Raw genomic sequence first — 26,194 nt, forward strand, 5'->3', positions numbered from 1 at the left:
CATTTATGCTCTATCCCTTCCTTTAGCAAAATTCATCTTCATTTTAGTACTCTTACTTGCAATATAAGTCAGTAAAACATGATGATTTGCTCAACATTCATATCGCAGTGAGCAAGGCGTAAAAAAACGGCTATTTATTTTCTTAGTATATCAGGGAAACTACCATTTTCATTTAACAAATTCATGTAGCAATGAAATGCTTCGACTAAACCGTGCTTCAGGAGGAGGAACGCCGTGTGAAACGTCGTGTTTCCTGACGTGCGCGAATTCAGTACCGTACAACTCCCCTTCACTCAGTAAACTTGGGTATTTTCTGCTGTCAGCTTCGGTGCGAGTTTGAGAAGGTGAAGGGTTTACACTGAAAAAACACTTAATCCAGAAAGAAAATTTGCTAAATTGGGAGAAGATGTTTAGGACTGTGTGTCGGGCGGGAGGTTCCCTGTTAAAGGTAATGAACAACAGCTCTGAAGTGGCTTTTACTGAAATTTGTGATCGTCGTTTTTCCCCCCTATCATGGGCTCACGTGTTATATCATCTTTTTTTTAATATCACTTTAGGTAAGAGGGGTGATTTGTCGCACAAAAATATATATATGTTCTTCGTTCTAAACAGTTGAATCAAAATATAATTTTATATATTTATTTTATGTGCCCGGTGTGTGTCTGATCATTGCAAAGAGAGTAGCGCAATTACATCATCAACCGAGATTATGAGAGCGACCTTAAGGACGACTCCCGAAGCGATGTGCTTGTATTCCAGTTTAACTTCCAGAATATTCGTTTAACCTTTTTCTCCTTAGATGTTGCGTTTCTCCTGATATTTACCTTTATACTGCCGATTACTTTCCATTTTTTTTATTTTTAAATGGGATAATTATAGAAGCTGAAGTCAGTTTTAAATTGCTTTGCTGTTGAAGGTTCAAGTACTTTAAGTACGTATTACAGTGGTTCATTTCTCAATTCTGAATCCCCGTTGGTTTCTCTTTTGAAATGTAAATGTTAGACTGTGCTTGCTGGTGTTAGTGTGGTGCGCTGGTGAGACAGCATCTCTGTTCCACACCTCAAACGTAGTGTACCTGGGGAATCATTAAGGCCTTTGCGATTTTCGTATGCAAAAACAAATACATCATCTGAGCGGAAAAAATACTTTAAAATGCTTTAGAAATAATAAATTATTTCTGACTCTGATCACTGTGCACTGATGTGTACAGTGTATGCCAAAAGCATAAATGAAGAGATGTAAAATGAATATATCAGCTTTGTTTCCATCAGTTTATACCATATGGCTATTCAGGGGTATCTCCAAACAACGGAACATTAAACCAATGTATAGTAGCCATGTTGCGGGACACTGTTTTTGAATCAGGCCAAAAGGTTGAGCCACACCATCATTTTTTAAAAAAAGGCATTGACGATGTGTGCCCGGGTTGGTAAAAATGTCAACTCTTCTTGTGCAGCAGCAGTCCAGGCGACGAGTGCCCACCCAATGGGTGGCCCCAGCCCAGCAGCGGTGGGCCTCCAACACGCCGATGAACACCGTCGTCCTGTTTGTGCCCCAGCAGGAGGCCTGGGTGGTGGAGCGGATGGGCAGGTTCCATAGGATACTTGAGCCTGTAAGCAGTACTTCTGTTTGTTGCAACACAATTCACCAGCCTATAAGAGTCCTAAATGTTTGGAATATATAAGCTGTGTCACACATGTTCTGTGATCAGAGCTTTTAGACCTTACTGCACCATAGACAAGACATTGCCATGCCGTGTTGGGGGTGTCCCTTGCCTGCTACCCCCACACTGGTCCTGGTGCCTGTGGACAGAACTTTTTCATCATGACCTGCAGCTGTACTCCCAGTGAAACCAAAGCTTCACTCTGTGAATCCTGGAATTGCAGAGTACTTAAAAAAAAACTTAAAAGCTTAATTATGAATATCTCTCATAAGATGTGTGCTTATTCACTTTGTTTCTCGAGTAGCTGGTGCAGTACATAAGGTGGTGATGTTGAAGAGTAAATTATTCTCCTATATGAATAGGTGTAAAAGAGAATAACATATACAGCTGTGGTACAGCTTAGATTTAGGAAGACATAAGAAGGTGAATGCTTTCTTATAGTTCTGAACAGAGCGTCTGAATGTTTCACGTCAAAGATGAAGCTCACAGTTTTCAAAAGAAGCTCCTACAAAAAGCACCTACCTTTATTTAAAAAACTTGCAGATTTGAGCAAGCAGTGAAGTTTCAAATTGTTTTTGTAACCACTGTCCATCTTTGTTTTTTAGGGCTTAAACTTTCTTATTCCAGTATTAGATAGGGTTCGCTATGTTCAGAGCCTCAAGGAGATTGTTATAGATGTACCAGAGCAGTCTGCTGTTTCTCTAGGTAAGGTCTACCCTTGAACTTCTTGTGGTGTGCGAAGAATGTGGGGCTTGTGTTTTATTTCTCCATGTTTAAAATATTCTGCTGTCATTTCAGATAATGTGACGCTGCAGATAGATGGAGTCTTGTACCTTAGAATATTGGACCCTTTTAAGGTAAATCGGTGTCATCTTTTTTGTTATGTTCTTGGTTTATAATCTGGTCCTCCTTAAAGCAGTTGTTATGTAGACGAGATTGTAAAGTACTGGAGTTGACTATTATAAGAATTCCATTGTAGGATTTGATTAATCTCAAATTAAGTTGTACTTGTGTGGATGTTATGGCTTTAGTGTTATAAACGTGATTGAACATGAGTGTTATGCTTTTTTATGTGTTGTTTTATTGTTATTGTTTAAATTTCAATAGCTTACATTCCTAGAATCTAACTGCATTAGTTATTGAAAGGGTGAGGGAATGTATTTGTAAGTGATTTATTTTTCTTTTTTGAAACAGGCTAGCTATGGTGTAGAGGACCCAGAGTATGCTGTGACTCAGCTGGCCCAGACCACTATGCGTTCAGAGTTGGGAAAGTTGACCCTTGATAAAGTTTTCAGGGTAAGGGAAAGGAACTTTGAGAAATCTCCATTTAAGTTATAAGGAAGCAGAATAATCGGCTGCTGTTTAAATGTTTACATAAGGAATCTACAGCCCTGGGCCATGAGAACTAATTTCATCATAATATACTGACAGCTGTACAAAATAATTGAGTTTAGGACATTTTTTTCTGATTCAGAATATACATTGATCCAGTTTAGTCATTCATGTTGAATGACTGCAGCTAGCGTGTTTTGAATTTGTGGAAAATACACACGTCACTTAGAGCAAATATTTAATCACATTTACTGTAATGTGTTGCCGTAAAGGTTTTATCAAGTCGCGTGCAAAACATTTCTTTACGAAAGCTTTTGTCAAGATGATTATGCCTTTGGCTTCAAACTACCCAAGCTGATGCATATTGTCGGTGTGCAGGAAAGGGAGTCGCTAAACTCCAATATAGTGCACTCAATAAACCAGGCTGCAGATGAGTGGGGGATCCGCTGCCTGCGGTACGAGATCAAGGACATCCATGTGCCACCCCGAGTAAAGGAGTCCATGCAGATGCAGGTGAGTCGACACAGGCAGCAGGTCAGTGGGAGGTGGACCTGCTGTTCTGCAAGCAGTCCCAGTGACTCGACACCATCCAGTGTTCCGGCACACCTGATGACGGCAGGCAGGGAGACGAGCGAGATTTCCTTCTGAGTATGTGGTCTGTGACTCTTGTGCAGCTGGCTAATGCAGTCGTACAGGTGTAAGAGACAGACCCTGCTGAGGCTCTGAGCCTAGACTGTCAAAGGTAGCAGGGCGGAGTAGTGATTGGGTTCTGGACAGTGAACCAGGACATCATGGGTTCGGATCCTGGGTGCGATGCAGCTGAATTTTTATCGAGCTGCTGTGATAAATGCTCTGCTGCATAAAGGGATGTGAATGAGAATGCGTCCTCAGTTGACCTGTCTGGTTAGATGAAAGATTTCAAGGGGAATTGCAACACTATTTTCAGATTTTGGGGTCAGAAAGAATCAGTATTGATGAGTGCATTTCAAACCACAATGAAGGTAAGATGTACACAGTAACTTGTAAAACCTCCAGTGTAAAGATTTTCAGGTAGATGCACCGCCTGTTCTGCGGTCCAGAACCAGGCATTAAAACGTCTGGTGCCGCGGTGCGGCCTTATTACACTGTAAACAAACAGGCCGCTGTAAACAAACAGGCCAAATTTGCCGACAAATACTACATACTTGTTGACTGCACGCAGATCATTTTGGAACATTTCTGCAGTGAAGTGTCTGCTGGGCGACCAGCACTGATTCGCTCATACAGCCATTACAGTAGTCATTATGGATACTAGTGAGCAGGAAGGGCTGCATCACGTCACAATTCATGGGAACTGGAATGCGAGTTTGCGACAACATGGCAACCTACAGTACTTTCACAAAGTTCATGATTTTGTGCGTAATTTGGCATTTGTAGTTTTTTCCTACAACACCACTGAATTTATTTGGTTACCAAGATTTAATAACCTGTCTGAGCATTTTGGACCGCAGTTCCCCTTTAAATAAAATGTGTTTAATTCTGAGTACTTCAGATAGAAAAGTTTGAAGCAGAAGTGTGCAAGCCGCCCGTCCTGAGCTCAGCAGGTGGTGTCCCCCGATTTAGCTTTCCTTCACTGCATGCCCCTTGGCCCCGACAGGTGGAAGCTGAGAGGCGAAAGAGAGCCACAGTGCTGGAATCCGAGGGCACAAGAGAGGCGGCGATCAATGTGGCCGAAGGCAGGAAGCAGGCACAGATCCTGGCCTCTGAGGGAGAGAAGGCCGAGCAGATCAATAAGGCAGCAGGTAAGCTGGCAATGCGCTTTGAAAACAGGGCAGGTCTGGCACCCAACAGACTGGGCTAGGAGATCGTCATGAAAAGGGGTCATTATGACACATGCATCTTTCTGTTCAAGGTGAAGCCAACGGACTGTTAGCCAAAGCAGAGGCCAAGGCCAAAGCCATTCGACTGCTTTCTGAGGCTCTCACACAGCAGGTAGGAACGTCAAAAAACATGATGGTCTGAATCAGATTTTATTTAACTTACAACCGAAGTCCCCTTATCCAATAAAAGACCCAGGAAGTCAATTTATGTCTTTTGTAAAGACTTTTGACTTCTGCTTCTTGACTGATTGAAAAATGGATTGACAAAGATTGCTTAATACCATGTTGTATATGAGACAAGCAAAACTGTGCTTTTTGGAATACTAATTATACTTCAGATATTTGTAACCTAACATCGGCAGATGTTTGGTTTTTTTTCCTCAAGTTATGTGTTTTTCTTAGCCAAAACAGGCTGCTGTTGCTCCACCTATAGGCTGGAGCAGCAGGGTTAGCCTTGTGTTAAAGGAGTGTGATCTCTGTGTGCGTTGACAGAATGGGAGCGCTGCAGCCTCTCTAAGTGTAGCCGAGCAGTATGTGTCTGCTTTCTCCAACCTGGCCAAGGAGTCCAACACCATCCTTCTCCCCTCCAACACGGGTGATATCAGCAGCATGGTCACACAGGTATGGGCCTCTCTTTAAAAACACACTGTTCTGCCCACATTTCTCAAACAGTACCGTCTTTCAAATCTTTCACGTCATGTCACGCTGTTTTGTCATTACTCTTTTGAATGTGATGATGCAGATTTTCTGTAGGGCACATAAATAAACAATTGTATAACCGTGCTCTACAGCGCTGCATGATCAACTTTTTTAAGGTCAATTTTGGTTTGCTAATTCTTCCTGCTACATTTTTATTTTTAAGTGCATGTCTAGGTGGTTTCTTCCCAGGGGATTTTTTCACCCTGAGACTGTTGGTGAAGCATGTTCACAGAGTCACAGTTTGAAACGAAAAGGGAAATCATTTAGGAAATGCATCTCTACATGAAAATGATATCTACATTAAATTATATTTCTGGTTCACTTACAGTAGCTACTAAATTATCAAATCGGTAAGATGGATCGAATGACCACTTCTTGCTTGCAGTCTTTCTAATGTTCCTGTGTACTGATCACACCTGTTATGTTTACTATAAAGACATTGAAGATGTACAGTAAATACAGAGTATTTATTAGATTATTTTAAACACAAGCCATCACCTTTATCCATAGAATTGTACCTTTTATGTAAGAAAAACTATATCAAACATTTGTTTTCTATTTATTCAAGACTGTCTTATTTTCAAAGGAACAAGTAATAGGTTTATTCCATGCTGAAAAAAAGAAGAAAGAGAACACAACGTTTCGGCCGTGGAGCCTTCTTCAGGTGTCAAGAAGAAGCACCTGTCAAGCACCTGAAGAAGGCTCCACGGCCGAAACGTTGTGTTCTCTTTCTTCTTTTTTTCAGCATGGAATAAACCTATTACTTGTTCCTTTGCAGCCTACGCATGCTGACGCAGCTACCCACCTGTCTTATTTTCAGGCTACAGTTTCAAATGATTGGAAAATTTATATCAACATACAAACACTCACCAATTAATGCTTCTGAGCTATTCTACCATTTGTCTTTCAGGCCATGAGTGTATATGGCGCCTTGTCCAAACACCCTTTGGGTTCTACAGAGAGCAAAAACACAGAGCCACAGGATGCACAGAGACTGGCATCAGACAAAAGCCAGAGTGAGGCACATCAGTACCTGTCTTCTTCACAGTAGACCAGCACAGCCTGGAGCACCAACATCCTACAACCTAAGGAATGCATCATCTCTGCTTCATCAACATCCATTCTATAGAAGAGGAACACAGAGCCTCAGTCCCATAGCTTGTCACTCAGTCCTCTCATATTCATCTTTTGAGTTTATACTGAGAGAAGAACTTATTAGCCTTGAGGTATAGGAGCCCAGTCATTGCAACACTTTTTTTATTTTAAATGAGTTGTTTCATATCTCAGTTGTTTGTTAATGTGTATTATCTGACATGGTGTGTTGTAAATCCTAGTGCTGCTGCTCTGTAAGATTGTCAGAGTTCCTGCCTAGATTGTTAAATGCCATGATCTCAAGATCAAGATCTTTTACAGCCTAAGCAATGCAGTTTACCTGGGGAAGAGTTCTAGTGGTGCTCACATCTTTTTGCCCGTTGCTTCGTCAGAGCTTAAGCATCACTGCATTGTTCCCATTCCATCAGCAGTCTGTTTCAGGCTCCTGATTGCATGGAATCACTGCAGTGATGCTTAACTTTCAAGGCTTGAGGGTATTGTCAAAAACTGTATTTGTTGAAATAATTATTTTGACAGAATAGCTGTCTTGGTATACACAAAATCTCTGGATAATGTAGGGTTGGATATACCACCAGTGAGGAATAAAATAAATCTGTTCTTTTTTGCTTTTTGATTATTAATGTGCTAAAGTCTATATGCAGGAGAATTCTTAATTTTACAAATTTTTGTTGATTTAGTGTAAAATTCCTCATCTGGACCTTTTAACTCCATGTAACTTTCATGACTGAGAGCATAAACCTTGGGATTAAAGAAGGAACGATATCACAGAAGAGGTTTTGTTATTCTGATCTAAAGGTGATTAACCTCCTCTTTAATTAAGACCTTTAAAATGATATAAGGAGTAATCACAATCAGAAGTAAAAAATAAATACATGACCATTGTGTCCTTTTTGATGTTGTATCTGTTTCTATTTTGTTTTTGGAATACCAGCTCTGTATCTTATCCGAGAGCAGAGGTGATAATGGTATTTAAAGGTCTTCCTGCTTAACAACCAGTTAATGTGAGGTTTTGTATTCTGTGTAGTTTTTTGTAATACATTGAATTCAGTCGCATGGTTTTATGTGATCCATAGATGTCTCTGAAGTTCTACAATTGCTCAGTATTGTTTCTGTGAGGCAGAAGTAAATAATTGACAGCTTTTTGATCTGGTCTACCCTTTTAGATTGGATGCTAAGGTGCAATGTAAGATTTTTTTCTCTTGTCATTAATCAAGAATAGATCTGAACTATGGGCTCCAGCTCTTTGGTGTAAAGCGAGTGTAAATGTTAAGATATTTTCTAGTTCACTGAGAGTGAGCAGTCAGTCACTAGGCTTCTCAGGGAGCTGGTAATATGGCACCTGTTAAATGTTGCCGAGCCATGGGGCTAAGCAGAAGTGTGTGTTCTGACTGAGGTCAAGATGTGTATAATCGCCCAACCCAATGGCTTCAGGCTGTTTACAGCAGTAACAGCACTTCATTTCCTGTAGTGCTTGAGTCAAAACTAACCCCCTGAAGTGCAGCGTGTTATTAAATAGATGTAACAAAATGAGTAACTGCTGTATGATTCTCTAAGAAATAACACCATTATCGAATACCCTTTAGAGACTTTATTTCTTATTTTGAAATCCTGGTATTTTTGTAGGGTAATGCCAAATTATCCCTGGTACATGATTCACATTTTTATCTGTACCTCTGATTTGGATTGGGGTGATCTCGCCCATCAATCCTGAGACAGTCTGTCCTGGTCCTAGAAAGCCACAATCCGGCATCTTTCTATGGGTTACCCTTAGATCAGTTCCTAAATGCATGGAACAGTGCGCCCAGGTAGTTTAGAGATTTTTTAATAAGGTAAGATCATTTTATTGGCCATATACAATAGCTTGTATTAGGAATTTGTCTTTTCACATATCCCAGCTAGCTCTCCATGAGACACACAGACAGGGAGAGAAGCTTGGGGTCAGAGCACAGGGTCAGACATTTATACGGTGCCCCTGGAGCAGTTGGGGTTCAGGGCCTTGCTCAGGGGCCCAACGGCGTAGGATTCCTCTGCCGGCCACGGGATACAAACCGGCAACCTTCCAGCCACAGGCGCAGATCCTTAGCCACAGAGCCATCGCTCCGCCCCTAATGAAAATCCCAACACCCTGCAGCTGTCCACAGGTCCACGGTGAGCAGTGCCTCCAAGAGACCAAACAAAGGGCATTGTGCTGGTGTTGTTTCAGAAGCTTATATATTATGTAATGTCTCAACATTTTTTATTATTAAAAATAATTTAAGGTGAAACAGTTTGTGGTATATTTCTGATACAAATGAAGCTGTGCAGCTTTGTTAGCTGCACAAGACCTTAAGAGACATAATTAGGTTATTAATGGATAGGTAGAGATTGAATTCATGATTAAGAGAAGACAGGGAAGGATGCATACAGACGCAACTCTCGTGGAACCTAAATAAATGTATTAATTAAAATCCTCTGAAAGGCATAAAAACTAGGAGATAAAAGGTTCTCCATTAATTTTGTTTGATATCCTTGCCTTATAGTAATTCCAAGGAAGAATTATAATAAATGTGCTCGCTAAAACAAACGTTCTATCGAACACTCCATACTATTGTATCATATTTGATTTATTTAATACAAAATTTGTATTAAATATCCTTTTTCAACTGAATGCCACTTAGCCAACGACAGCGAAACATGATGTCTTGGTATTTATGCAGTGAATACTGTTAATAATAATAATTGCTTACACTTATATATTGCTTTTCTGGACACTCCACTCAAAGTGCTTTACAGGTAATGGGGATCCCCTCCACCACCAACAATTTGTAGCCCCCACCTGGATGATGCGACGGCAGCCATAGTGCGCCAGAACGCTCACCACACATCAGCTATCAGTGGGGAGGAGAACCGAGTGATGAAGCCAATTCATAGATGGGGATTATTAGGAGGCCATGATTGGTAAAGGCCTATGGGAAATTTGGCTAGGACACCAGAGTTACACCCCTACTCTTTTTGAGAAACACCCTGGGATTTTTAATGACCACAGAGAGTGGTCAGCACCTTTTAACTGTATAGTGTCCCCGTCACTGGGGCAATAGGACCCACATAGACCGCATGGTGAGCGCCCCCTGCTAGCTGGACTAACACCACTTCCCAGCAGCAACCTTAGTTTTTCCCAGGAGGTCTCCCATCCAGGTACTGGCCAGGCTCCCACCTGTTTTGCTTCAGTGGGCTGCCAGTTGTGAGTTGCAGGGTGATATGGGTGCTGGAAACGTATTTATTTCCCCTTCAAATCGTAATTTTTAATCGCTAGTGTTTCGAAATCGGCGATAAACTGTGAATTTGCATCCAATTAAAGTGCGTCCACTTCAATTATCGACAGTCCCCCGACAACGAAGTTGTTATTACCCTTCCGCTACACTAGGGGGGAGAGTTCATATCTGTCGCTCCCAGCAAGCAGCGTACGTGTGTGACGTCAGTTGGTACGTTTGTTGTTCTTCTGCGAGGTACTTCCTGAATCGGAAGGGTTAGCCGGTACACGCTTTCTCCGTGTGTCTGAGTGAATGAAGGGAGAGGGGGCGGGAGGCTGGGCAGAGTTACCTGATTCCCTATCTTTTCTACAGGGGCCGGGTTTATGAAGGTGTACGACTGACCCTGAGCGAGGGCGAAGGAGGGATTGTTTTGGGAAGGAGGCATACCTGCAAGGTCAGTTTGAAGGCGGGTGGGCTGAATAGATTCCAAGGCTACAGGTAAGGTAAAGATAAAGAGAGCAAAAGAAAATAGCAGGATTTTCTATTTCAAAGATTTTGGTATGCCCAGGATAGGTTGTGTATTTTTGGGTTGGATCTACTGTAGTTGGAATAATGTTTTATTATGGGATCATTATTCTTATCTCTGTCCAGTTTATGCTGTTGTGCAATAGTTCAGCATGTTGTGTGGTCAACAGGAGTTAATAAAACACGCTTATTTCTTTATGAATGCGTTATGTCTTGTAAGTGAACAAATACGTGGTTGAGCTTTGTAGTTCGGAGGTTTAAGCAGTTTTTTTTCCCTCGTTTTCAGATACAAGTAATATTTTAGTACTAACAGACGATGCAGTTGTTGTACCCGATTCTGTAGAGTGCAATTTCTTCATTTGACATTCATCAACACATAAACAGTTAATATAAAGCTGCGATGTTAAAAAAGAGCTGATTTTTTCTTGTGGCAATCAGAAGCACAGAGTCTTAACTGTGGCAATTTAAAGACATTAAATGTTTCGCGCAGAAGTATGAAAGAATGATCAAATAGAACAAGAATTTGAGTTTTACATGATCAAATAGAGTTACCATCTTTGTAGCCAAACCTTATCAGAATTCAGAAGCTGAGCAAGGATATGTCTGGTCAGTACGGGGTTGGGGACCAGCGTTTCCCAGTGACTAAGGACACTGTGCTACAGGAGGTGTTCTGTGAGTAAAATCACTACCTAACCATTGGTGATTATATAGGCTGGTTTGTGAGAGCATGGATATTAACCCAGAATTTCTCAGATCAGTCTGGCCAGTCTATGATGTCCCCATAAAAAACTTAGTGAAGAGACATCTGCTGCAAAATGGCTGCCATGTGTCATCCAGGGGGTTCTCCCTTGGGTGGTGGATGAATTGAGTCTCTGGGATTCCTGTAAGTGGCCACTGTTACAATTATTAGTGTATTTGAGAAGCCACCTTTAAAGGTGCTATATAAAATAAAGTTTTTTATTATTATTATTTATTGATGTGGTTATCGGCTGATTGACAAGGTGGGTTGACCGCCATCTGAGATCCGTCATATTTAGTTACTTCCCAAATAGAAGCATTGAAACAATCTCGGTTCTGTCTAATTTGTGGCTTCTGTCGTTTATTTAAGCCACGTTAATCGTGGGTAGCCTTAAATCTGATGGAAAGAAAGATGTAGGTTGGCAAATATGAATCAGCCTGGGTTCCAAAGGCGAGGGGCCAGCTCTTTATCCGCCTCCTCCAGTCTGAGTAAGGTGCGTTGCCGTTTGGGAAATACTCCAGTCTGCAAGATTCACTGTTAATATTCTAAGATCTCGTTGACAACACTCAAAAATAAAACGTGTGACCCCCCCCCCCCCCCTCACCTCTCTGTCCCTCCCCAGAGTGAATCTTTGATGATTTTTAGCGGAGCCGCAGGCAGGACCTCCCAACCCGCCTGAGACTGAAACTCCCCCCCCTCTTCCCGCAGGATGAGGAGGGCGCCCGTGCTGGCTCTCCTGCTCTGGGTGTGCGCGCTCTTCTGCGTGGGCATCGCCCTGTTTCTGGGGGGCTTCCTGCTGGTGCGGGTGGAGGTGAGCCGGAGCAGCTCCTGCGCGGACGCGCTCTCCCCGGGAGCCCCCCGCGGCGACTTCTGCGGGGGGCCGCCGCGCTTCCGCAGGGCGGTGCTCCTCGTGCTGGACGCGCTCTCCTTCGCGTTCGCCCGCCACGACCCCCGCCAGGCGGCCCCCCGGCCCTGCGAGAACAAGCTGGGCGTGCTGAGCGAGCTGGCGGCCGTGCGGCCGGCTCACGCCCGGCTGTACCCCTTCAGGGCCGACCCCCCCACCACCACCATGCAGAGGATCAAGGGCTTCACCACCGGCTCCCTGCCCACCTTTGTGGATGTGGGCAACAACTTCGCCTCCAGCGCCATCCTGGAAGATAACCTCATCCACCAGCTGGGGCAGAATGGTGTGTAGAGGGAGAGCAAGCAATGGAGCCTAATCTTATCAGGTTGCAGAAGCTGAGCAAGGGTGGGTCTGGTCAGTATGGGGTTGGGATGGGAGACCAGCATTTCCAAACCAGCGTCCCAGTGACTAAGGACACTGTGCTGCAGGAGGTGTCCAGTGAGTGAAATCACTACCTAACGAGGGGTGATTATATAGACCGATTTGTGAGAGCATGGATATTAACCCAGAATTTACTTTAGGCTTGCTCAGCCTGGCCAGCCTATGATGTTGCCCGAAATAAAATTAGTGAGGGGACAGCCTTGTGCGTAGAGGATGTGAAATAATGGCTCCACCTGCTGTTTACTTCATGCTTTTCATCCCACAGGGTCCCCATGTGCCTGTTGGGGGAGGCTGTGTTCATTCGATGCTGCATGTCAGCACTTTCTCACATCCCACATTAGGATGGTAGATTTAATTTATTTTGCATTAGCAGTTCACTTAACAGCAGATCGGTTGGGTGAACTGGTGAAAAATGACTTAGCCAGTTGAGCTGGAGGGAAAGATTTTAGCTAAGACCGGTTCAGCATCCTGGGCACAGGGCTGGCACTCGGCTGTTCCTAGACACAGCTGGGACGTGGGTGGACACAAGTCTTCAGGACTGTGGTTTTTCCAAGGCGCCGCCTTTCAAGAGAAAAGCCAAAGAGTTCTGCTTCGAGTTCTCCCCTTCAGTACTGACTAGGCTGTAGCCTCCCTTAGTTTCAGTTAGTCTGGCAAGATCGTGCTTCAGGGTGATGTAGCTGCTGATGGTGTAGGATGCCGCAGTGCAACACAGATGCCAGGAGTGTCTGCTGCCTGGCAGGGTTTGCAGGCTGTGCTCTTAAAGCACAGTTTATCCTGTTTGTACATTGGCAGTACATTCAGTCCTCTTGGTATTGTTGTGATGCCTGCAATATTATGTAGGGGGGTTAGTGTGAAGGAAGGTCATGGTGAGGAAGCTCACCGCATGGAATGCCATAGACTTCACTTAAACATTGTGTTGACGTGTGTTCATCAAGACTGGAAACTGGAAATCTTCCCTGGCACTGGATCCCTGGAAAGACTGGAGAAGCTCAGTGTGTCAGTGCTATAATGCACTATGAAGATGCTATCGAGGAGATACTATGCTCCCAGCTTCCACTTTTCCCGGAAGCGAAAATCTAGGTTTTTGTACCCATCTCCGGGCTGTGCGTGCCGCAGTCCTCCGGGACTGGTGCCCTCTTGGTGAAGCCCGCTTGTCCCTCTCTTTGTCCAGGTAGGCGCGTGGTGTTCATGGGCGATGACACCTGGGAGAGCCTGTTCCCGGGGCGCTTCCACCGCTGCCTGCCTTTCCCCTCCTTCAACGTCAAGGACCTGCACACCGTGGACAATGGCATCCTGCAGCATCTCTACCCCACCAGTCAGTGCACTCCTCCTGCCACTCTCACAGTACAGTGATCGCGTACAACCAATACATTAGCTCAGAGGTACCAAAGTCCGGTCCAGAGGGGCTCCGGTCCAGTTTTGATCAAATGCACGGAGATGAGAAGAGCTATCAACTATCTCCCCTTAGGCCAGTAATTAGGTCAACATGGGCTCTAATCGCTGAGCTGGAATGTAGGGATGCAGGAAAACCTACAGGACTGAATTAGGGCATCCCAGCATTAGCTTCTAGAGCTCCTGTGATTGCAGTACACCCACGTTAATTGTCTGTGCATAGCCAGTGATCCCATTGCACACATGCATAGACAGTAAGAGTACACTAGTATGATTCTTTCCTGTTTATGGATTCTGGTATCAGTAGAATTGTGCATTGTGGGCGGATCTACGCCTGTGGCTGGAGGGTTGCCAGTTCAAATCCTGCGGCCGGCAGAGGAATCCTACTCCGTTGGGCCCCTGAGCAAGGCCCTTAACCCCAAATGCTCCAGGGGTGCTGTATAAATGGCTGACCCTGCGCTCTGACCCCCAGCTTCTCTCCCTGTCTGTGTGTCTCATGGAGAGCAAGCTGGGGTATGCAAAAAGACAAATTCCTAATGCAAGAAATTATATATGACTAATAAAGTGATCTTATTTTATCTTACAAGAGCACTGTCTCAATCTGCTCTTTGTTGTTAAGTCAGACTGAACCTGTGGAGTGCTACCAGGCAACAGAACACAGTTGGCTTTGAAAAATGTTGTTCACCAGCTGGTGTGCTTTCAAATGGAAGAGGTTTGGAGGGCCAGCTCACGACCCGTGTGCTGACGATTTGCCTCGTGTCTCTCCTCTCCAGTGGAGGGCGGTGACTGGGACGTACTGATCGCACACTTCCTCGGGGTGGACCACTGTGGGCACCGGTTTGGGCCGGACCACCCTGCCATGGCTGCCAAGCTCACTCAGATGGACCAGGTCATCAGGTCAGAGCAACCTTGCATCATCTCCCGAGCAGGTCTTCCTCAGGTTCAATTTACAGCCCTGGCCCGAGAGTACTTTTTTTTGCCGGTTGCTTTTTCTCGGCATTTCATATTTTTTACTGCTCTTCGTTAAAGGAAAAGGAGGCATCTTTTTATGCAAAGGTTTGTGGAAATCTGAAACGAGCTCTTGCCCTGCAGGCAAAGCCGATATTGGCTTCTTTCACAAAAGTGCTGGATGAGCCCTTCAGTTCAATTGCTCTGTAGCAACCAAACAAGCCAAATGGGCCATGTGTTGCATTGTTATTGTACAGTTTGTAAACCACAGATGACCAGTAGATTGCGCTGGTATACAAAGTCTTAGTAAAGAAGGGACTTGACAACTTGAGGCACATGTGATTAAAGCACATGTACACATGAAAATCTCAAATAGGAAGTTAAACCTATTAATACCATTCAGTCTAATTGGTAAGACATTGCAGCTGTGACATGCTACTAGTTTATGGTTATATAGCCTTGTTGTGGTAGGTTATGGTTGACAAGTTAAATACAATATTTCACAATAGTAGTGGCTCTCGTGTAATAAAACCTGAAGTAAATTCTGTGTCAGAGAATCTTTTGTTGCTTCTCTAAGGTGAGGAAAAAAAAATCTACGGGCAATATATTGTTCCTTTACACAGGATAAAAGAAATGTTGATTACCATTTAAAGATATAAAGTATCTATCATTTTGTGTACAGAGAAGATGGAAGTGCAGTGAAACACCAGGAGTACAAGAAAATCAAACTGCTAGAAAATAATGCTCTTTCTGAAAAGTTCATATGTGTATGTAGTTTCCAGGCTCGGGTAGTGTGGTGTAGTAACTTTCACAAGACCTACAACAGCCAAAGTATTGTGTTTTTATTTCTCCTGGCTTTAGAGAGGTCAGGTTCTTACTTTATCATCCCTGTGAAGTTTCTTATTCGTTAAAGTGATGTGGATCCTATCTTTTCTCTTGAAACTGCTTCCCCAAATATTCCAGATGCTTTGTGCTCTTCGGGATTTTTAGTAAACGCTCCTTATCTTGTTCTTGTTTGAAGAGGTTGACATTTGTCAACGTGCGCACTGCTGTGTAAAAGTCTTAGACATTGTGTGTTACTCTTTTATGTTCAAGTGTTTTTCCATCTTCAAGTTGAAACACAAGTGATGAGTAACTACAGAACTCATCATTCTAGCCAATTTGCTTTATAAAATAAGTTAATCCTGATAGACCTGTATTTTGTAATGCAAACAGTAGCCTCTTAGCTTTAGTGATGTGTAGAGAGAAACAATATCCATAACAGTACTCGTGATTTTAAGGGTGACATCTTGCAATGACTTAAATAGATCTGATTGGTAAATATGGTGGACTAGATACTGCTATACTTTATATTGTCTGCTCATGTTGTTCCTGAATTGTTGTGATCAGGATATTGAAGATACTGAGCAATATGAATTACAAATCAGTAAATGATTGGATTTCTTCTCGTACAAATGTACTCTGTATTTGTGTTAATAAGTAAAAATTGTTGTAACAGTAAGAAAACACTAGGCTTTGTGAGTGAGTAAATATTACATATTACAAAACCTGATTCTGTCTAACATACCCAACAAGTTAGCAAAACAGTGTATGTAACGTGCCTCTCAACAAATCCTCAGATGCAGACTTTTTTCTCCATTCTCTCTTTGGGGCAGCACCATATTCTGCGATTCAGAATGAGGCAACTAAACCTCAGGTGACTTGAAGCTGCTCTATTACATTGTAAACAAGAATCTCTTTTAATCCAATAGAAATATTGCTCTCATCTTCAGGAAAGTTTTGCTATGAAATACAACTTATTTGTGAACTCTCACTTAGGAACATTTCTGCAGTGAAATGTCAGCTGCACAACCTGTACTTATTGGCTCATACGTCATATTATATTAGGCATCACAGTGACTAGTGAGCAGGAAGGGCCGCATCACGTCACAATTCGAATGTGTCGAATGTGAGAACTCGAATGCAAATTTGCAAGATATATGGCAACTTACATTGCTTTCACAAAGTTCACGATTTTGTGCTTAATTTTCAATACCATACCATCAATGAATTTATTTTGTTGCAGAGATTAAATAACCAGTCTAAGAAATTGGGACTTCAGTCCCTCTTTAAATGCAGCGACCCAAGCAAAAAACCAAACACAGCTTGACTCTGTAGTATTATAGTGTTGCCGTAACTGAAGCAAATGCAAGAGAACTTCCTCGGTATCCAAGCTTTAACTGTTGATGTTGTCTGGCACTGACGGCTCGAAGAGAATGACCAGGGCCCAGGTCAACGATCTGGGACGTTTTGGAAGCGCCTCGTCTTCGGGGTGGCAGGGTCCTGATGCGTTTCTCTGGGGCCCGTGGGTTGCAGGGACGTGATTGGCCGGCTGCAGAACGACACCCTGCTGGTCGTCATGGGAGACCATGGGATGACGGACACCGGCGACCATGGCGGGGAGAGCCTGAAGGAGACCGACGCCGCTCTCTTCCTGTACAGCCCCAGCCAGCTCTTCCCCCCTTCTGAGGGGCAGGTAGGAGCAGCAGCCTTTCTCGACAGGGTATCAGAAAATAAGGAACAATCCCCCATCCCTTTTTTTGCCCTCGTAGTTGACAAGTTAGGGCTAATGACAAGAGAGGGCAGGGGCCTTTTGTCAAAGCTCTTGTTTTGTTTTTTTATTTGAGCTATCGGTTGTTTCATTGTTTCTAAACATTTGTAAATGTCTATTTTTCTGTCCATGATCTATCTGAAGCTTTATCATCCTTAATTATAAAACTAAATAATATATTACAAGGACCATGCTTTTATCAAGTCCCACTCTGGTGCCGATACAGTAGTTGTCATTGAGCAGTTTCAGTGCTTCCTGATGATTTTATTGTACCTTTATTTATTTCTTTGCAAAATTTGGCACTAGAAGGAGTAAAAAAATCATGTCTTCTCTGCTTTTTAAAAGTGTACATTTAATCAAAACTGATGTGCTCAAACTGATACTTTTACATGTCCGTAAAAGGAGCAAAAAAAAATCAAAAACTAAAATATGAACACTTTGGAAGGCACTGTACTCCTTTCCATACATAGTTTAATTCCAAAATCCGGTTAAAGCATTTCACAACATAAAGTTAAAGATGGGCATCTTTTTGATCATGTGGAAATGGCTAATGTATAAAATTAAAACTTCATTCAGTTGTTTACCAAAGATGGAACTGAGAATGTTTCGGGATTAGAAAAGGCAAAGTTCTATATTACACAAGACTGTCATAGAAGAGGCAGAAGCGCTGCATGTGCCAGAAGCACTTAGCATCCAGAAATATCCAGGGCTCGGTGGTGTTGCAATTGTACTCAAGGAAGAGAGAGACAACAAAAGTCTTCCAGCAGTCTCTTGACATAGGAATCATGACCCATCCATAAAAGGATGACAAAGCTGAGCCAAGAAATTATAGAACCATAATTATTTATACTATTATGGGCATGGTTATGGAAACAAACAATGGAACTAAACTGGAGGACCATCAGTGGCAATAAGATCCTAAGGGTTAGATTGTAAAAGGTTGGTTTTGCCTGGTCGGTTTTTTAAGGGGTTTTTGAACAAGCAGTGGATACAAAAAGATCTTGTGACGTGGTATATTTAGCTTTGCTGAAGATATTTCAAAAATATAAAAACATATTAACTAGTAAATTCAAGCAGAAAACATTAATGAAAATGCATGCACCTGTTCTGAGAATTGTTTAATAGACGGGAAACACAGGGTATAGATAATTAGTGAATGGGGTACTACAAGGGTCTGTACCAGGGCCACTGCTCTTCCTAATTTGTAGCAAAGTTCTTGTTCCTGGTTTAGTTAGTTGAAGAGTCAGGTTTGAAGTTTAGACACTAGAGTCTGCAAAATAAATTCAATGAAACTTAGACCAAATTCAGGACTGGACACTTAAGCACATGACATTTATTGACTGATGACATTTATTGCGTGCATTCAGAATGTTACACACATTCAAAAATTACAAATATAAAATGGCAAGATGAGCTTGAAGACACATCTTATGAGAAACTGTTAGGTGTTTATGTAGACGCAACATTCATTTTCTAGGCAATGAGGGTAAGCAAGTAAAGACGCATAGTGTATACTGTACAGTTAAAAGCCTGGAATTTAAATTGTAGGATGTTATGTTGAAATTGTACAATGCACTAGTAAAAAGTCAGAACATTTTTTAATACTGCGTGCATTTTTGGTTGAAAGATATCGCTCCTCTGGAAGCAGGTCAGAGATTTGCAACCAGGTACAATCCTTGGATCCTAAGAATGTCCTGTACTGACAGGCTGAAAGACCTGAATCTTTAGTTTGGAATGGAGAACACTGAGTGTGTTTAATAAAGGTATTTCAAATTCTCTAAGGTGATATGAAATGTAATTTGGACTTGTTCGGAATTGTCAGTGAAACAAACTAGAGAACACAAATGAAAACTCCAGGAAAGTTCATTTAAAGCCAAGAACAGGAATCTTTATTCCTGGAATTGGGAATCTTTATCCGAAGGCTTCTGGTGTTTTTGAGACTGCCTTCAAGAAACCGCTGGATAAGATCGTTGGGTCAATTAATAACTGAAACAAATAAGCTAGATGGAACGAATGGCTTCCTTTCACTTGTCTTGTTCTTATTACATATAAGACAAAGCAGGCACGCTTTGTGCCGTGAGCTGCAAATCCAGGGCATGTTTTCAGTTGTCCTTTCATGTCATTGCTAGGCGGAGCCTGAAGTTATTCCTCAGACTGACCTGGTGCCCACTTTAGCACTACTACTGGGCATCCCCATCCCCTACAGCAACATTGGCCAAGTCATCAGCCTCCTCTTTACACGGGACGCCTTGGCAAACGGTACTTCTGCACAACTGGCCGAGGCACAGGCATTGTGGATCAACGCCAAACAGGTACTCCCTCCCTTGTTCTCACCGAGCCCTGCACTGTGTTGGAGAGGCAGTGATAATTTACCTCATCAGAATACTTAATATTTTACATTAAAATACTTTTGTGGTCTTTTTAGTTTCAAGATCCTTAGAAATTACATCTGTAAAATAATGTATTTGGTTCTTTTTACTTGAACATATCTTTGTTTTTTGGCAGAAATTTAGATTTACAGTATACGTGTCTGGCACTGTAGGAAATGTTGCTTTCATAATTATATACCGAGCATAAAAACGTACTGCTTATGGCTGCAACAAATTCACATAATAATCAGGAAAATGACAACTTTTTTGTACCAGGTGCACCAACATTTTATTGCACAGACAGGACATGGGTATATTCATTATGATGATTAATATTAGTCATCTATTGTACTGTGAAAATTACAAGCTAGTAGCCTGTGTGGCCACAGCTGGAAGAAATATACACTGTACGTGCGCAATACGTACTTTTCACCAGTTTGTAGATGTTATGTTGTGGGATTCTGACTCATTCAGCCTATGGCTGTTCACTGGTCTCTGAGCCCTAGATGCCACACATCAGCCCAGCTCATTTTGCAGATGTTCAATGGGGCATATCTCTGCCCCATAAGTCGTAGTCACATTCTTATTTCACAAGAAAGTCATTGTTACACTAAGAACATGAGATTGAGCATTAACCTGCTGGAATGTTATTACATGTCCCATTGAGCAAGGTAGCAAGTGAGGTCCCAGGGTCATTGCACTGCTGCACAGTCAATTTTACTTCAGCCACTGTAAGTGAACTTTTATACCGACCAAAAAAGACACTCCTGTCCAAACCATCACACTCTGAGCTCCCCATCGATTGGTCTGGTGTGCACAGTAGTTAGTATATTGTTCTGTGAGCCTACTCATCCATCACGCACTGATGTATCCATTGGGGGTGGTCTATGCAAAACCTTGATTTGTCACAAAAGGGGACTGGGCCCCACTGCTGGTGAGACCACCTGAGTTGTTGCACACACACACCACTTTGTTCTGTTGCATCGATGAGTGTTGGTGAGTACTAGGCCCCTGTGTGGCAACAATTGATGGTTGTTTCATCAGCTTCTCATAGTTGAATTGCTGGCAGTGCAAAAACAATCCCAAAGATGGAGCACCATGATGCATTAATCTTGGCTAATCGTGGCCCATCAAAGTTGTTTGAAATTGATGGTTGACAACTCCCCCACATTTTCTGTTAAAAATGTACAGTGCGATCTGCTAGAACATGTTTTTAACTAATCCATCTGGAATACAGTGCTAAGTTAGAGACTCTAATGAAGTTTTTTCCTGTTTGCAGGTCAATCGGTTCCTGGACACTTACTCCCAGATTGCCAAGGATCTTCCACTGGAGAGTCTGGCTCGCCTGCGGGGAGAGTTCTCCTTGTTGTCAGCAGAGTACAGTGCCCTGTTGGGGGCAAATCCCACTTCCCCCACCAGCCCGGAGTTCGCTCCCAGGCTAAAAGAGCTGCTCTCCTCCCTCCGGAGCTATCTGAGTGAGGTGAGGGAGACGTGCCGTGCCTCCTGGGCACGATTCCACCCTTTAAAGATGGCGTCTGGTGTCGCTGTCTTGGCAGCCACCTGTTTACTGTGCTGTGCCATTTCAGAGCTGGCTGGAGTCATTGGGAGGGGAGACTGGAATCCCCTGTGGACTTCTGTAGTGCTGGGCACAGTGGCTGGTGGCTCTGTGGCTGTGTGGCAACTTGTCTTCTACAGCCAGGTGGACCTGCTGTGGGCTCTCTGCGGAGCAGCCCTGGTCTCCCAGCTGGCATTTTTCTGGAAAGCCTATCGGATGAACAGGAACGGAACTTCCAAAAAGGCAAAACCCATCCCACGAGCCCTCCAAAAGGGGCTGTCTGACCTCTCCGTTCCACTGTGTATCCTTCTCCTTCGGTGTGCTTCTCTCTTCTCTGACAGCTATGTAATAGCCGAAGGTCGAGTAGCCACTTTTCTCCTCTTCACTCTGGGCGTCTCCATCCCTCTCCGTCTCAACTGGGATGGGCAGCTGCTGTCCCTGATGCCCGATACCCAGAAGCCCTACCCTTCTCAGTCATCCATCCGCAGAGAGAGCCTTACACTGCTGGGCTGCCTGGGCTTCCTGGTGGTATCCCTCTACCTATCTCTTTCCTTCCATGGCTGCCGTGAGGAGCAAGGGTCCTGCGAGCCTTCACCTTTCCTGGCTCCGCTTTCTAGGATTCAGGATGGCCAACTGCGCAACCTACGCTACTTCCTGTCAGTGGCCTCTCTGGTAGCCTGGGCATACCTTGTGCGTAGCTGGCTACGTCACTATGGAAACCTGAACTCCCCCAGCCCAGCGGTGTTCACGGCTCGCTGGGTGCTGCCCTTGGTCACCATGTCGGTGGTAATGTATTGGGCCGTCAGCTCCACCCCAGAAGAGAGCTTCCGCAACCTCCAGGAACTCATCAGCCTTTCCCTGCTGGTCCTCCCCAGGGCTGCCTATGCCTTGCTGGGAACCGGGGTCGCTCTGGTTCTCCTGAACCCCTTGACAGTGTACCTGAAGCCCAGGCAAGCCTCCCCGAGCAGCATGGTGCCTCCCAGGTACAGGGCCAGCACGGGGGTGAGCCCCCAGGCTGAGCTGCACCACCTCATCCCACAGATCTACCAGCGCATGCGCAGATCTCTGGAAGAGGAGGTCATAGGGCAGGAGGGGGACGGGCGACCAGCAGTGGAGGCATACGGCCTGGGCACAGTGTACTCGGCTCCCTTGCTGTTGGTGTCTGGGCTCCTGGGGCTGGGCCTAGCCATGCTGCACCCCGAGGGTATGGCACTCTCCTTCCTGCTCCTGCTGCTGGAGTCTGCAGCCATCCTGTACATGAACTCTGCTGCCTCTTCTCTCGCAGCTCCAGGCGACCACACAGGTGAGGACCTCTCTCAACGTGTGCGTTTTTTATCATGTTCTTAATGTGTATGCATCTGTGTGCATAGTGTGCTGCTAACTATGTTTATGTCTCTGTGTACATCGTTTCTCATTATGTCTGTCAATGCTTTGCCCTTACACACACACATGTTCACATCTTCAGTTTCTGATCAGGTTGGGTTTCTCGATGTGTCCTTTGTTCCCCATGGGTGTAGGAATGGTGTGTAAGTCTCTCTGGGCGTGTCTCTGTCTGCAGATGGTTTCTGGGTGCCCTGGGCTCCTGTGCTGATGTGGGCATTGGCCGCGACTCAGTTCTTTCACTCCACCGGTCACTTGCCCACTTTCCCCTCCATCCAGTGGAACTCGGCCTTCGTGGGCTTCAACCAGAGCCACGCCAGCGCCCTGCTGCCCGGCCTGCTCGTCGCCGCCAACACCTTCTCCGCACAAATCCTCTTGGCAGGTGCAGGAAACACCCAGCACCCTTCATTATGTTGTTCCAGGCTGCTTAAAAAGATGGTTCTCAGTCAAAAGAAACTAGCGCTTCAGCAAACCTTTGTTTTTCCTTATAAAAAGCTTCCCGGGCTGCTTGCTGCCTCAGCAGCTTTTCTGCGGCTTGTTGTTTGGATGAGAGTAAGAGCCTGGGATCTTCCCGCTGAGCTCTGCTGTTTGGCTTCCTCAGACCTGTTCTGGCTAATACTCACACCTGCTGAAGGGAGCACATGGTTTTTAAGAGAGGATTGCAGCTGTCAGATATCACGGCAGTAATGAACGACAGCAGCATCCTATCAGATGCCAGTTAGCCAACAGCCTGTCACATAGATAGATGCTCAGTTATGCTGTAGATATTGGTTTAAACATTGTGTCAAGATTTAAGAACTGAAATGGAGTAAGAAGGAATAGTTAAACTTTAAAAGTTTGTCATTCCAAAAATCATTATGTAAATATTCTGACATTAATGGATGCAATCAGATCTGTGCACTAGCTACTGCATGACATAGCTTACCCCTGACCTGCTCCTCACACATGTACTGTGACCAGTTATCAGCCTTGGTTAAATGTCCTTAGTAGAGGTGGCTTTGATTTTGGTTTTTAACCTTTTGGTCACTGTTATTCTCACACAGCCAGAGTGGCCAGAGCCACTGTGGCCAGAGCCACAGCCAAAAGGTCTGAGATCATTGACAAATCATCCCAACTCCAAATCATCCCAGCTAGATTAAGGGCAGGAAAGCAAGCATAATGCGGCAACCAAATATTTCAAACACAACAGTGGAAAGTGGTGAGGATCCCAGGAAAATCACAGTAGGGATACAAGAGTGCACTGTGGAAAAGATCCGGTCCTGGACGTGGTGGTGTGTGCTGTGGTTGTAGCCGATGTGTCTCTCCCCAGTGCGGTGGGGAAGAGTCGGTGGAAATGGGATCCTGACGCGCTGTGTGTCTTTCCCCTGCAGTCAGCTGCCCACTGCTGCTGTTCTGGCCCCTCGTGTGCGAGTCGCGGGGCAACAGGAGAGCCCGCGGGGCACAGGGGGATGACGAAGCCGTTATGGAGATGAAGCTGAGGGAGAATCCCGACGGTTTCTCGGCTGCGCTGCTGCAGCTTGGCATGCGCTTCCTCCTCGTTCACGGCGTCCAGGTGAGCTGAGCTGAGCAGAGGCGTTCTCTCCACCGGCAACAGGCAGCCGGGAAGACCCCACTTCTTTGTGCTCCCGCAGTCAGCCTGCAAGCATGCCAGTTACTCAGTACCTACAGGCACGTCATGTTTTACATCATCTTTAACAGGTCGCTTATTTATTATAAGGCTCCACACAGTGTAAAATTGGTTTGATAAAATATGGTCTCAGATTAAAAAAAGTGATTTTGTCAATCTCAGATTTTAAAAAAAATCTATTGTGTCCGTTTCTCTGAGAGCAGTGTGGGCTATGTCATCTCTCAGTACATCATTCAAAAACCAGGGTTTTTCAGCTTGCCCTGGGGCAATCGAAAATGAGCAGCAGTGCTTGAAGACCATGTTTGGCTCCTGTTACTGGAGCAGAAACAGTAGTACATTACTGTGCACTAGTGAAAGACAGAATGCCTGTAGATCCGTCGTCATGACCTTGTCATTTCAGTGCTGTTGGATCTGCGGCTGTTTTTGCTTGTACTTAAAACTACCTTAAGACGTGCCAAGCAGTGTTCTCTAACTTTCTTCAATGCAGGCAGCCCATCCATCAGTTGGTTTCACTTTAGTGCTGAAGTAGTACTATATGATGTTCTGAGTTATTAAAAGCACAATCTGGGAAAGTCTGTGCAGGTTGTCAGCCGTCTGCAAGCCACAACACTCTCTGTAGTGTCAGTGTTTTTGCAGAATCAAAAGGTTTTTAAAACCTTAAGCATTATTAGAATAGCTGCATTCGGTGTTGCCTGTTAAATGTTTATTTAAAGGAGATGGTAAAGGAAACCAATAGAAACATTTTGGTTGTGTTAGAAGCAGGAGAAACATCTCTCTCATTGTGTCTTGGTGAATGAAAGGTCTGATTTTTTTTTTTCCTTGCAGCTGTTGGCCTCTGTCTGTGCAGCAGCTGTGCTCAGGAGGCATTTGATGGTCTGGAAGGTGTTTGCACCCAAGTGAGTTTTCTCAGATTTTGACATGTATGGACGTCTCATGGTGTCTGAGTGCTCCGTTTATAGGGGTCCATTCTCCATTGGTTTCTGTGTTTCCTCTTGGAAACTTCAGCTTTTGACAGGAAAAGCCAGAACAAGAGTTTTGCCATACTCTCAGCTCCAAGTAGAAGTCCAAGCTCATTGTCTGACGCTGGATTGTGACTTTGCAGCTCCTTGAAAAGGATTTGCTGTAGCTCAAGCAGTGAGCTGCTTCAGCATGCGTAGGCTGCAAGGTAAAGTTTCCATGCTGAAAGGAGTGGTTGTCTCTTTTCTTTTCCTTTCAGCATGGAATAAACCTTTACCTGTTCCTTTGCTGTAACTACATGCATTACATCTTGGTTCCACTGGGCTCTGGATTTCACTTTTGCTGAGAACATAATTGTCTTAATTTAGCCAGGCCCCATCAGATCTCACTAGGATATTTTTATTTAAAACTGTACTGAAACATTTTTCAGATGGTCCTTGAGGGATCCTGGACTATTATATTCAGTATCATAACCCGCAGGTTGTTGTAAAGGAAGGAAGTTTCCTCAAATCATGTCTGTTTCAAGAAGGCTCTCCATTATGTTCCAGTGCTCAGCTGGATGAAATGGTCTCTATATTTAAGAGCTCAAAGGCAAGTGAAACAATATGTCACATTCCAAGAAACAGTTTTGTATGTTGCGTCAGTGGAATTTAAAGGCAACAGGAATTCTCCATTTCACTTTTGCTGTTATTTTAAATTGCTCCCGCCTTTTGTGCTGTACAGGTAATTTACTTCTATATGATTTTAAGGTTTTGAAATGGTATTTCCACCCCCACTCCCACATCTTTTATCTGCAGGTTAATGTTTGAGGCCTTTGGATTCCTGGTGACCAGCCTGTTTGTGCTGCTGGGCTTTGCTTTCGTGATGCGAGTGGACGTTGCCGTGACGGGCTGGTTTAAACGGCTCGTTCCAGACCTCTCTAGATAGCCCT

At 44.1% G+C, this 26,194-nt stretch overlaps 2 protein-coding genes across 4 annotated transcripts; both read left to right on the forward strand.

The window, feature by feature from the left end:
- Positions 1 to 271: 271 nt before the first annotated feature.
- On the forward strand, positions 272 to 7,554 carry stoml2 (stomatin (EPB72)-like 2). 2 transcript variants are annotated; one of them, XM_088912017.1, is made up of 10 exons: positions 272 to 448; positions 1,457 to 1,612; positions 2,269 to 2,368; positions 2,462 to 2,520; positions 2,858 to 2,959; positions 3,374 to 3,508; positions 4,632 to 4,776; positions 4,887 to 4,966; positions 5,347 to 5,475; positions 6,464 to 7,554. In XM_088912017.1, exons 1-10 carry the CDS (start codon positions 407 to 409, stop codon positions 6,602 to 6,604), a joined length of 1,089 nt encoding a protein of 362 aa, XP_088768143.1. In that variant the 5' UTR covers positions 272 to 406; the 3' UTR covers positions 6,605 to 7,554. The 2 variants fall into 2 exon arrangements, with proteins under 2 accessions (XP_088768143.1, XP_088768144.1); XM_088912018.1 differs by having other exon boundaries at positions 274 to 448; positions 1,460 to 1,612.
- Positions 7,555 to 10,205: 2,651 nt separating this feature from the next.
- Positions 10,206 to 26,194, forward strand: pigo (phosphatidylinositol glycan anchor biosynthesis, class O). Of its 2 annotated transcripts, none has more exons than XM_088912334.1 (11): positions 10,206 to 10,350; positions 11,869 to 12,347; positions 13,617 to 13,760; positions 14,611 to 14,734; positions 17,141 to 17,300; positions 19,505 to 19,687; positions 21,024 to 22,602; positions 22,858 to 23,061; positions 24,050 to 24,231; positions 25,132 to 25,202; positions 26,061 to 26,194. In XM_088912334.1, the coding sequence occupies exons 2-11, from the start codon at positions 11,870 to 11,872 to the stop codon at positions 26,188 to 26,190; spliced, it is 3,255 nt and encodes a 1,084-aa protein (XP_088768460.1). In that variant the 5' UTR covers positions 10,206 to 10,350; position 11,869; the 3' UTR covers positions 26,191 to 26,194. The 2 variants fall into 2 exon arrangements, with proteins under 2 accessions (XP_088768460.1, XP_088768461.1); XM_088912335.1 differs by lacking the exon at positions 10,206 to 10,350 and adding an exon at positions 10,367 to 10,394.

This window comes from Atractosteus spatula, chromosome 3, assembly GCF_055471065.1.
Source record: "Atractosteus spatula isolate fAtrSpa1 chromosome 3, fAtrSpa1.hap1, whole genome shotgun sequence".
Classification (NCBI taxonomy): domain Eukaryota; kingdom Metazoa; phylum Chordata; class Actinopteri; order Semionotiformes; family Lepisosteidae; genus Atractosteus; species Atractosteus spatula.

What these genes read in the sequence shown, in the direction of transcription:
- pigo (XM_088912334.1), top strand. Translation starts at nt 11,870, where the DNA reads ATGAGGAGGGCGCCCGTGCTGGCTCTCCTGCTCTGGGTGTGCGCGCTC. An exon ending in CCACCAGCTGGGGCAGAATG is followed by an intron (nt 12,348 to 13,616) that starts GTGTGTAGAGGG and finishes CTCTTTGTCCAG; the next exon opens with GTAGGCGCGTGGTGTTCATG. An exon ending in TCCCCCCTTCTGAGGGGCAG is followed by an intron (nt 17,301 to 19,504) that starts GTAGGAGCAGCA and finishes TGTCATTGCTAG; the next exon opens with GCGGAGCCTGAAGTTATTCC.
- stoml2 (XM_088912017.1), top strand. Translation starts at nt 407, where the DNA reads ATGTTTAGGACTGTGTGTCGGGCGGGAGGTTCCCTGTTAAAG. An exon ending in GAATATTGGACCCTTTTAAG is followed by an intron (nt 2,521 to 2,857) that starts GTAAATCGGTGT and finishes TTTTTGAAACAG; the next exon opens with GCTAGCTATGGTGTAGAGGA. An exon ending in CTGAGGCTCTCACACAGCAG is followed by an intron (nt 4,967 to 5,346) that starts GTAGGAACGTCA and finishes GTGCGTTGACAG; the next exon opens with AATGGGAGCGCTGCAGCCTC.